At 47.1% G+C, this 11,833-nt stretch overlaps 1 protein-coding gene across 3 annotated transcripts; it reads left to right on the top strand.

Moving 5' to 3' along the window:
* The first annotated feature begins 2,914 nt into the window (after positions 1-2,914).
* Positions 2,915-5,452, top strand: LOC123047509 (uncharacterized). Of its 3 annotated transcripts, none has more exons than XM_044471081.1 (3): positions 2,915-3,194; positions 3,274-3,415; positions 5,143-5,452. In XM_044471081.1, exons 1-3 carry the CDS (start codon positions 3,095-3,097, stop codon positions 5,168-5,170), a joined length of 270 nt encoding a protein of 89 aa, XP_044327016.1. In that variant the 5' UTR covers positions 2,915-3,094; the 3' UTR covers positions 5,171-5,452. The 3 variants fall into 3 exon arrangements, with proteins under 3 accessions (XP_044327016.1, XP_044327025.1, XP_044327032.1); XM_044471090.1 differs by having other exon boundaries at positions 2,935-3,194; positions 5,149-5,452; XM_044471097.1 differs by having other exon boundaries at positions 2,936-3,194; positions 3,293-3,415.
* Positions 5,453-11,833: the final 6,381 nt, after the last annotated feature.

The raw sequence follows: 11,833 nt of genomic DNA, 5'->3' as shown, positions 1-11,833 counted from the left end.
ACCATTTAGAGACTCCTCGTCATGTCGGTAATCCCATCCGGGACTCCGAACAACATTCGGTCTCCAAATCACATAACTCATATAATACAAATCGTCATCGAACGTTAAGCGTGCGGACCCTACGGGTTCGAGAACTATGTAGACATGACCGAGACACATCTACGGTCAATAACCAACAGCGGAACCTGGATGCTCATATTGGTTCCGGCATATTCTACGAAGATCTTTATCGGTCAAACCTTAATGACAACATACGTTATTCCCTTTATCATCGGTATGTTACTTGCCCGAGATTCGATTGTCGGTATCTTCATAGCTAGTTCAATCTCGTTACCGGCAAGTCTCTTTACTCGTTCCGTAATGCATCATCTGTCACATTGCTTGCAAGGCTTATTATGATGTGCATTACCAAGAGGGCCCAGAGATACCTCTCTGATACTCGGAGTGACAAATCCTAATCTCGATCTATGCCAACCCAACAAACACCTTCGGAGATACCTGTAGAGCATCTTAATAATCACCCAGTTACGTTGTGATGTTTGATAGCACACAAGGTATTCCTCCAGTATCTGAGAGTTGCATAATCTCATAGTCAAAGGAATATGTATAAGTCATGAAGAAAGCAATAGCAATAAAACTTTACGATCATTATGCTAAGCTAACGGATGGGTCTTGTTCATCACATCATTCTCCTAATGATGTGATCCCATTAATCAAATGACAACACATGTCTATGGTTAGGAAACTTAACCATCTTTGATCAACGAGCTAGTCTAGTAGAGGCTTACTAGGAACACGGTGTTTTGTCTATGTATCCACACATGTATCAAGTTTCCTGCTAATACAATTCTAGCATGAATAATAAACATTTATCATGATATAAGGAAATATAAAATAACAACTTTATTATTGTCTCTAGGGCATATTTCCTTCACTTTGGCGCCAGGAGGGCGCAACGCTTGCGCAGCTCCTACGCGTGGGCCCACGCCAATCGCATCAGTGCCGACACCGGGATGCGGTGCGGATCAAGCTATTGTGTGGGTGGTTGACATTCGACCGCGATAGCGGCTGGCAGTAGTGCCAGTGCAAGATGTATAGCCGGTCCCATGATCGGCGACCACTAGTCGCAAGTGGGTCCATCGCGCAGGCTGACCGGGGCGGCGCCGGTGGCACCGTTGGAGGTGGAGGCGGCGCGCAGGACGAGGTGCTGTCGGAGTCGAGCTTGCCCTTGCTCTTGCAGAAGATACCCATGGCTAGCATTTGCACTATCGGTGGCGAGGGGAGCGAGCGTGGTCAGATGTGAACGGGGAGGGGAAGTGGATGAGGCTCCCCTCCCCTTCCCCCCCCCCCAACACACACACTTGCATTTAAATGAGCACTCCAAAGGCTTCCAGACGCTGCCATCCGTGCCCGGGTTAGGTGGACACATTGACTACGGTCGCGTGGGGTAGTTGTGCGGCCGACACGTGGGCCCATGGCAGATACCAAGTGGACTTGCGACGTGTTCGTCTTGTGTTGGCGTGGACGCAAATCATGGAAAAAAAATTAGGCCGCAAATGTGTCTGAAGGACAGCGCGCGGGCAGCTTTTAGGTTTGATTTATCGCGTATGGCTGGTATTTTTATCTGTTTGGACGCAAACAGACACACACAGACAGTTGGATGAGCACGTTGGAGTTGCTCTAATCTATGTCAACGGCTGCTTCTTGCAAGGGACTAATTAACGTCAAGAGCTCTTTGCTGCTTGCTCATGTGTTGATGTCTGCTTCAAATTGATGGATTGGTTCGATTCGAGCAAATGGGTTTAACCCAAAGTTTTAAAATATTTTTTTGTTGATTTCGGCTGGAGAGTTTTGTTTGTATAAATTTGGATTGTGTTGGTAAGTATTAGTTTGCATGTTCTACTTTTCCTAGCTGGCTTGCCTGTTTGTTGATGAGCAGTGATGGTTTAATTTCTTTATTTGTTCGGAAGTTTTGCCGAACGTTGAATGGCGGATTTAAACATTTTTTTTCAAATACTTTTGCTGGAATTTTGGTTTTTTTACTTTGCTTTGTCATATCTTTTAAGATTCTAAGCTCTCTTGAAATGTTGGCTCCTGATCCATTAGGGCATTGGGGAGTTGGTCGGCCCACCTATAAGAGAGTAGATCGTTCATGCGAGATTTTCTTGTATCCACTTACAGTCGAATATAAGACTTATATATTCATTTCTGTGTTACATATGAGAATACCACAACCACCCACAAAACAATTTAGTTCACCTCGCACATAAAAATTGCCTCTATCGAGCAAGAGCGAAGCCAACAAAAAAGAAAAATATCAGTGTAACTAAAAGTCAGCTTTTTTTGCGGAGGAAAAGGGTTGTATATTAATTAAGCTGGATCGCGGCAGTTCAGTTCACACAAGTTTACAACCCTTTCAGTGCCTGACCGTAACCATACGGCCGTCTTTATCTCACATCTACCCATCTGAGCCAAATGGTGGTTAACATGATTACACCCTCTTCTAATAGCTTTTACCACTACCTCTCTACCTCCTCTCATCATGGAGGCGATCTCCTGAATGATGGCAGCATGTCGTGATTTATTCCCTGAAGGGTTTGAAATCATCACAGCAGCTTCGGTACTGTCCGTCTCTAGAATAAACAGAAGTGTGCTCCACTCTAAAGCTAGCACGATTTCCTCTTTACATGCTTCTAGTTCCGCAGCAAGAGCATTATCACATGTGAATAAATGACGGCAGGAAGTGTACTCATGTGAAACACACAACGAAGCCAATAATCATAATATTATATCGGGCAAAAAGGAAGGTTTAATTCATGTCTGAACGACGGCGTGGTAAAGCGGGTGTCACCCTCAGCTCCAATCGCGGCAAGAGCATGAGCTACAGAGTTACAGCTACGAGGAGCGAACGATACAGAAACAGCAATCTCCTTTTGCTTTTCTTTTTGGAAAAACAAAAGTCTCCTTTGCTTCAACGATTGAGCAGCCAGCAATCTCTTGGTTTAGGGCCGACATGTCATAGACTCATGGGCCTCCCCTCAACCCTCGTCGCACAGAACGAGATTCCTTCCTCCCCCCGAAGGCCGGCAGCGCCATGGCCGGTGGCAGCCTGGAGACGGCGTGGGAGCTCGCCCAACTTTTCGTCCTCCGCCCCGTCCTGGCCGTCACCTTCGTGCTATCATTCATCCTCCTGAGTACGGCGGCCGTCCCTTCACCTTGGCTCGTTCCCTTTTAATTTCGGCCCGTTCGTCTTGGTCAACTGACGAGCCTCAGGTTGGTATGTGGCGTGGAGGACGGTGCTGGTGCACGTCCCGCTCGTGCAGGAGATCGCCGGGCTGCGCCGGAAGAAGCCCGTCAAGCCCAAGCCCCCCAACCGCGGGCGCATCGCCAGGTTCTACGAGTCGCAAGCCCAGAGGTGAAGGCTCTAACCTCCCCAAGTCTCCTTTTACTTCTGTTCTCATTTGGATGTGCTGCTGTTGGGGTCTGCGGCAATTCACCTTCACCCACTTTTGCTCAATTCTACTCAGTGCTGTCGAATGTAGATTGGGTTGGTGTATTGATGGATAGCTTTATTTTGATGTTCGCAATTGCTCACGAGAATTTGATTATCATTGCAGTTTTCCTTTTATCGAAACTGATCTGTAAAATATTAGTTTAAGCTATCTATTGCCTACCCGTGGCCTTGATGTTTGCTGCATTGGTTGCGTCCTCCTCTGCAACTACACTGCAGTCTTTTAGTTTGATCTTGGTGCAGTGGTAGAACTGTTAAATGCTTTGGAGAATTTGTGAACGGTAGAATGGTGAAACACTCGTGTTTAAATTCAAAGGAAACTTGTTGAGTAAATCAGACAACCATATGTTAAGATTAGCCGCTGGCTGTTTCGGAGCTGCATTAGAGGGATTAGAGTACGATTCTAATCACTCCTAAGAAGCAGAACTATTTAACGGCTGGCACTGCAAATACCTGCAGCTGTATTGTTTCAAAACTTTTTATCCCTTCTACAAAATTTGTGGGAAATATGGTTGGAGAGCAATTAGTATTAAGTTTCATGCATCAACCAGTAGAACCAAAAGTCCAAACTGACGCAGAAGGTTGGGCAAGTCAACGTATACTTCAACAGAAGAAAATATCTGTAAAGCCTGTTTTGTTCATAGAGAGTTCAGATTAAAAGTGCCTATGAAATTTTCTATATTTTATCACTATTAATTGAAAATTGAGCATGATAAATGTGATTGTCAATTCGGGCATTTTTATCCGTAAAGAGTAAGTATTTGAAAAGAGGAAAGATATTTGTAAAGTATTATGATGTGTATATTCTAGCATCTGAGTTATGTTTTGTTGTCTCCGTAAGAGTCTTCTTGTTTTACTTTCACGCGTAGACCAACATAAAAAATTACCACGCTTTTCAGTTGTATGTTAATACCGTTCCTTTTTGTCATAAGAGTTGCATACAATCGTTTTGCCAAATGGTGCTAAGTTTCTTGATATTGGGTCGCTAATACGTAGCCAGCTGCTGTGATAACCAGTTTAATATCAAATGTTTGATTAGTTTTGTTGACTGGTTAAGAGCTGATGCGACTTGACAAGGAATTGTTTCATGCTAATTTTTAGAAAATTCAGACAAGAAGCTAACAGGAAGAATGTGGCTTGGTGTGTCACAGTGTTACATTCCTTTCTTCATCTAAGTTTAGAGCATATTGGTCTTACATATAAAAGTTACAACCTCTGTTCACAAATGTAAGACATTTTGGCAATTTAAATTAAACTGCCAAAACGTCTTACATTTGTGAACAGAGGGAATACATTAGAAGATAGACATGATTACTACAGGAATGCTATCTGAAGACTCTGGTTATTCAGAGTGTTGCACACTTTCCAGACATACCCCATCATTTCAAATCATAGTGTGCTCACTTGCAAAAGTAATACTCCTATCTTATATGACATTCTGACGAAGATAGCTGCTTTCTGCATAGACGATATAGCCTAGTTTTACTTTTGCTAAAATGCTAAGATGATGGTTCCACCCCTAAACCATCTGAGATTCTAGAACACACTTGGCTAGTTTGGGATCTGTATTTTTCTTTTCTTTTTTGTTTTATATGCTAACGTGAACATGGCTGTTTAATATTGGTTAACAGGAACAGTAAATCAGAAGGGACCTCTTAAGGAATAATCTTTGGAACTTTGAAAGAAGCAACCTCAGTCGGCAGAACCCCTCATCTCATTCCAATTCAGAATGTTGTACGTCCAGTGAAATGGCATATTCTCTTCTTTGGGCAGATCTCAACACGTTTAGGTTGCAACCCCAAATACACAATAATGTATGCACTGTATATTAACCAGCCCCTGTGTAAAGTTAAGGATCTTGTCATAAGATTGTAAATACACATGTACTAGCATGAGAACGCTTGTCCTCTGGAATAATCAGTGTACGATTTTCTCCACAAAGTTTTCCTTGTTAAGTTGATATCTAATCATTGACTCATAACGTCACTTCCAAAGATGAAAATTGCTTTTATCTGATAGGATTATGCCCCGCATTGTTTCTGCTGATCATCCATTCGATCGTTGGGTGATTCCCTGGAGGAGAGAAGGTGAGGATCTAACCTAACCTGGCACGAAGGACTCATAAACCATGACCAAACAATTTGCCACTTTTTGTGTGTGTATCGAAGCTGCTTTCTACGATTGTAATCCATATTTAAACAGAACTAGTGACCTGTTCATCCTTAAGCAGCACGAGTACTACAATGGAAGATTGAGTTTATTTCAAAAATATTTTCAGAATCTTTTGACTTTTTATTTAATTACTATTTTTCCATATAGGGTGCAGATACACCCATAGACCAAACGTCCGCCTCTGGTAGAACCTGTCTTCGGTTGTATTTCTTCAGCTCATAGGCATACCCTTTGTCCCTTTCTTTCTACTATCTCTCATATGCAATTCCAGGATTTTGTAGTACATGTTGTACTATGCATTTGAGCTGAATGAAGTTGGCGCCTTTTGGTGCCTTACCCTGTTAAAAAAAAGAAGAGTGATGCAAAACGCTTCAGTTCTAAGAAATGAGAGGGTATGAGGTTGTTAGAAGGGAGAGAGAGGATTGGTGAAATAGTTGTTGTATTGAGTATATGGTCAATTTGGAGTACAAGAAAAGTCGGAACATATCCTAGTCTATCTCATATTTCCTAACTAAACATAATACTCAACATCCCCCCGCAGTCACAACGGTAGCGACGCAGACGATGAGACTGAAGAAGAATCCAAAAAGGGAAGCCGACGGACACCCCCACAGTCGTAACGGTCGATGCATCGCGGAGTCGTGGCTGGAGAGGAAATCAAAGAGGTTGCTCAAGCAAGGTGGTAGCTCTTTGTGCCGTTTGTTGAGGTAGCCGAGAGCGTAGGTTGTGTAGTCGTAGTCGAGGTAGCCGTGCGAAGAACGTCGTGGTTGGTGTCGAGTCGGGGGTCGCCGGTGTCGAGGTAGTCGCCGTGGAGCCGCGGAAGAAGAGTAGCGGCGGCGGCCTAAGGAGGCGGCGACGGCTAGAGAAGGAGCGCGGCGGCGGTGTCGAAGTAGGCGATAATGAACCCGTCAGCGTGACGAAGACCGACGCGGACGGTGACGTTCCCGCACCAAGGGAGGCGGCGCGGCGCATATCACGCGGAAGTCAACGCATGTGGATGGCGGTGGACCGCGGGCCGCAGCGTTACGACCCGAAGGGGCGAGGCAACGGCGGCGGGCAGGTCGGGGCGACAACGGGGAAGACCTTAGGGCGGTTGCAGGGATCGCGTGCCACTCTCGCTACGGCCCGACGGGGCGACGCAGCGGCAGCGCGAGGGTCGGTGCAGCTTCGGGGACGACCTGGAGCGGACGACCTCGGTGCGGCAGTTGACCACGGGACACGGCAATACGGCCCGAAGGGGTGACGCAGCGGCAACGCGCGAGGTGGTGCAACCACGGGGACGGCCTCAAGGCGACGGCGGAGATCACGTGTTGTGGCACTATGGCCCAAAGGGGAGACGCAGCGGCGGCGCGGATCGGTGCAGGCACGGGGAGAACCACGGGGCGGTGGCGCTGCGGCCCAACGGGGAGACACATCGACAGCCTGTTGCTCGATCGGCGGAGGGGCACGTTGAACTCGGGGATAGGGAGGTGATGGCGGGCGTAGCTCGACGAGCGGGCCGACGCGCGGACGATGGCCGTGAGGGGCTGCCTATCGCGCGAGGCCGTCGGGTCAGGGCGACGGGCGGGCGGACGTGCGGACGACGGCTGTTAGCGGCCGCTTGTCGCGCCAGGCCGCCGGGTCGATGAAGAGGCCAACCGGTCGCGTCGGTGTCGGAGTAGAGGCGCATGGGCGTCAACGACGGCGATGGGCAACGCAAACCGATCAAGCATAGATCGGAAAACCAAAAATAAAAAAATGCCGATCAAAACGACCAACGAGAGAGCGAAAAAAAACCCGGAGCAAGGGCTCAGGAAAAAAACTCTCTAAGGCAGCCGATCAACACGGCCGGCGGACGAACCTAGGTACGGGCGGTGCGGCCCCCGGCGATGGTCATGGAGGCCGACAGCCCCGAAGGCGTCGCTCGGGTTCAAAAGCGGCGGCGGCTAGGGTTTAAAACCCAAAAACTGATACCATGTTAGAAAGGAGAGAGGGTGTTGGAAATATGAGCAATTTACCGAATGATTTTATGAACAGAAATATTAGATAAAGCATGACTAATATAACAGGGTTAAAACTAGTCATGTGATTTGACAGAGAGAAGGTAAATAACATGGACATATATGAACTGTAATCAAGCTTATCTAGAGCAGACAGTAGGGCAAGTTTCATATATGAAGTAGAATGTAACACATCTAGGACAGACAGCAGAACCAGGAACTGTGGCAAGACCTCGAGCAGAAAGGAGAGGAGCACATACGGGACAACAGCAGTAGTAGCACTGGACTTGGGGGCGGTGTCCTTGCCAGCCATGTCGTCGAGGAGGTTGTCGACGTCAGGGAAGTAGTCGTCGTCGGGGAAGTAGTTGTCGGAGTTCGGGGTGTCCGTGACGAAGAAGTCAGTAGTCGCACTGAGCGCTCCCCAAAAACCTTATCACCCTTCTCCCGTACATGACTCAAAACGTGCGGTTCCGGAGGCCTACTGTCCCGACCTGCGGTACACGCTGCAAGCCGGGATGGGGAAGAACGTAGCAGCAACGCAGTGCTCAGGAACTTGTGGCGAGAGAAAGAAGAGGTTCTGGTGCATCTCTCTGAGAGGAGCAACCTCCCTTTTATAGGCGCAAGAGAAGGAGGTGAGAGTGCGTCGTTCGTATTCAATCTCCACTACAGCAAAAACGTTTCAGCTTCCGCGTGACCTTTCGTATACCCATCGTGCGTGGCAAAAATTTAGACATCGGCTCGGCTCATTCCCACAACCCGCGGCGTGTCGAGGCGAGGCGAGGCGGGCGGCGGAGGAGGAGCGCGCGTGGATGTCCCTCTTGTTCTCATCCTCATACATGTGGAGAAAGAGCCTCCCTTATAAAGAGGTCCAACTCCCTTTAAACTAGCAATGTGAGACTAAACTTTAGTTCCACCTCTTGCCTTGCACGAATGGGCTGCATGGGCCTCTAGGATTTATTAGGAATTTCTGAAACTGCTATTGGGCTAGGCCCAAAATAGACAAAATTTCGGCAATCCCCCACCAGATCCCAGAGGCATACAAAATTTTCCTTTAGTTCCAAAACACTGTTTTATATACCGGTACTGCAGTGGAGATTGTTAAGTTGAACTTCCACCTAAAACTCTATGCTACACTAGTAAGCAATTTGAACAATGGACTGGGCCTTGAATTATAAGTTTTCTACGAATCTAGCTTCACATAAAGCCTTGACCAATATGTGGCTACCGTGGATCTTCCCCGCGGGTGGAGCTTATGCGTCATACTTCGAAACCTTTCATGAGTTTACTAGAGAGAACCCTACTTTCATAGATTGCGACGTTTAACAATCAGGCTTATATAGGTGCGTTCTTCAAAAGATGTTCTGCAGGATGACATATCTGCTTCAATGAGCCACTTAGAACACATTAAGATATACATCAACCTGCCATGCAGATTAGGAGAAGGATACTCTTCTCTCAGTTGACCAATAGCTTGTCTTCCACATCTAATTCACGGGATCTCCAATCATATAGACTAGGTTACCACTATGAACAACTCATATTGTGGGTCTCATACCCATCTCCCTCGATGCATTATCTATCACATCACATGATAGACCCTTAGTGAAAGGATCTGCTAGATTTTTAGACGTTTGGATATAATCCAATGCAATAACTCCGTAGTTTCTCATTTTCCTGACAGACTTTAACCTTTTCTAAACGTGTCTTGATGACTTCATATTATCCTTTGAGCTGCTCACTTTCGTGATCACAGTTTGATTGTCGCAGTTCATAAGGATATCCGGTACAGGTTTCTCAATAACCGGTAAGTCATTCAAGAGCCGGCGAAGCTAATCTGCTTCGACCGTAGCTGTATCTAGTGCTGTGAGTTCTGCTTCTATTGTTGACCTCGTTAAGATGGTCTGCTTGCAAAACTTCCAAGAAACAACGCCACCTCCATGAGTGAATACATAACCGCTCGTGGCCTTTATCTCATCAGCATCTGAGATCCAGTTTGAGTCACTATACCCTTCAAGCATCTTTGGGTGCCCGCTATAGTGAATTCCATAATTCGCAGTGCCTTTCAAGTAACGCAAAACTCTCTCTAGAGTTTTCCAATGCACATCTCATGGTTTTGAGACAAACCGACTTAGTTTGCTAACAGCAAAAGAGATGTCAGTTCTTGTAGCACTGGCTAAGTACATAAGCGAGCCAATAATCTGAGAATATTTCAATTGATCTCTAGAAATTCTTTGATTTTCGAAGTAACACACTCGCATCATATGGTGTTGGAGAGGGCTTGCAGTCACTATAGCCAAAGCGACTCAAGATCTTTTCCACATAGTGAGATTGAAGCAATGTAATCCCACCATCATCGTCTCTCAACAACTTGATGTTCAGAATGACATCAGCCACTCCTAAATCCTTCATCTCAAAACAACGAGATAGGAAATCCTTGACCTCCTTAATAACATTCATGTTTGTTTCGGAAATCAGTATGTCGTCAACATACAAGCAAAGGATAACTCTGTCGCCCCCACCATGGCGATAGTACACACATTTGTCAGCTTCATTTACAATAAAGCCTGCAGCTGTTAAAGTTCTTTCAAACTTCTCATGCCATTGTTTGGATGCTTGCTTGAGTCCATACAAAGACTTTAGCAACTTGCACACTTTTCCTTTCTGACCATCTAGTACAAACCCATCTGTTTGTTCCATATAGATTTCCTCGTCCAACACTCCATTTAGAAAAGCAATCTTAACATTCATTTGATGAACGAGAAGACCATGTGAGGCAACTAGTGAAAGTAGAATTCGAATAGTGGTCAGTCGAGCCACAGGTGAGTAAGTATCAAAGAAGTCTTCACCTTCCTTTTGGGTATAACCCTTAGCCACAAGCCGAGCCTTGTACTTTTCAATAGTACCATCAGGCCTAAGCTTCTTCTTGAATACCCATTTGCATCCTATAGATTTGCACCTGTTAGAGTTGTGTCGAATATTATTGTACAAGGTAGGTTACAGTTGGACTTGGTTTTGGACTGTGTGTAGACAGAGTAGAGTTGTGTCCTAATAGGACACTTGTATCCTAGGCCTCTCATATATATCCGGGGTAGACACATGATGTAACATATGCCAACATAATAGGACGGGCACGCGGGGGGAGCCTGCGGCGTGTGCCGGCACCCGGGCGGCCGGGGTGCGGTATTGTAGCGGTGTCATGGGGATGAGCGCCCGTAGTCATGCCCCGAAGATGTAGTCATGATGGTGAACCTCGTTAACAAATCTCGGTGTCGTGCTCGTGTGATTGATTGGTCCTCGAATGATCAAGAGTATGCCTCGGATTTATTCTAACAAATTATATCATGAGCTAGGCGTGAGGCGGGTTGATCAAGAGGAGGTGCAGCCGAGAAGATGAGATCGGATTGGTTCGTAGTTTGTCCGGTGATCGGGAGTAAAGACTCGGAAGATCAATGGTGACAGAACTAGCAGCGTATGCGATCAGATTGGAGGTCAACTCAACAGAATTGGTAAAGCAATCGGCGACATGCAGCAGGCGGCAGATCAGATACGTACGACAGCGGGCTGCCCTGGTGCAAGGTTGTAGCATGCAGACCGGAGCGGCAACACAAGGCCAGGCCTACTGGTCGGTGGCGTCGGCAAGATCGATTCCTTCGATCGAAGCGGCGGCGGCTGTAGCGCTAGGTCAGGGGTTTGGCTGGAGGCGTGTGGCCGACCAAAGGCCCAGGCGGGGCCTCGAGGCCCAAGAGCGGGGCTGGGTTTGAGTGCCGGGCGGACCGAACAAAGGCCAGGTACGTGTGGACTGCGGAGTGCACAGGCAGCTGCCTAGGAAAACACCAGTTAAACGAACGGGCAGCGATGCCTAGCGTGCTGGTCGCGTGCTTACCCTCTCGTTAGGGTTTCGTCTACTCGTGGCGGCGATTGCCGGTACGTCGAGATCGCATCTCCCCTGCCGTCTTCTCCGTCCTCATCACCGGTGTGGTGCTCGGGGGTACCCCTGTGGTGTCCACGGTGTTGGATGCGCGAGGCGATCTAGGGACTCCTCAACAGCCCGATCTTTCTCCATCGGGTTAGGGTTTTTCAGAGATGGCGGACAAAGCTTCGGGATCGAAGATTGTAGACTCCAAAGATGTGGCAGAACTGATGGAGAGGCTTGGCCTTGCAGAAGACGATC

The sequence above is a fragment of the Triticum aestivum genome, chromosome 1A, assembly GCF_018294505.1.
Source record: "Triticum aestivum cultivar Chinese Spring chromosome 1A, IWGSC CS RefSeq v2.1, whole genome shotgun sequence".
Lineage (NCBI taxonomy): Eukaryota > Viridiplantae > Streptophyta > Magnoliopsida > Poales > Poaceae > Triticum > Triticum aestivum.
The sequence above is the reverse complement of the archived record's forward strand: the minus strand, read 5'-3'. Positions and strand labels throughout refer to the sequence as shown.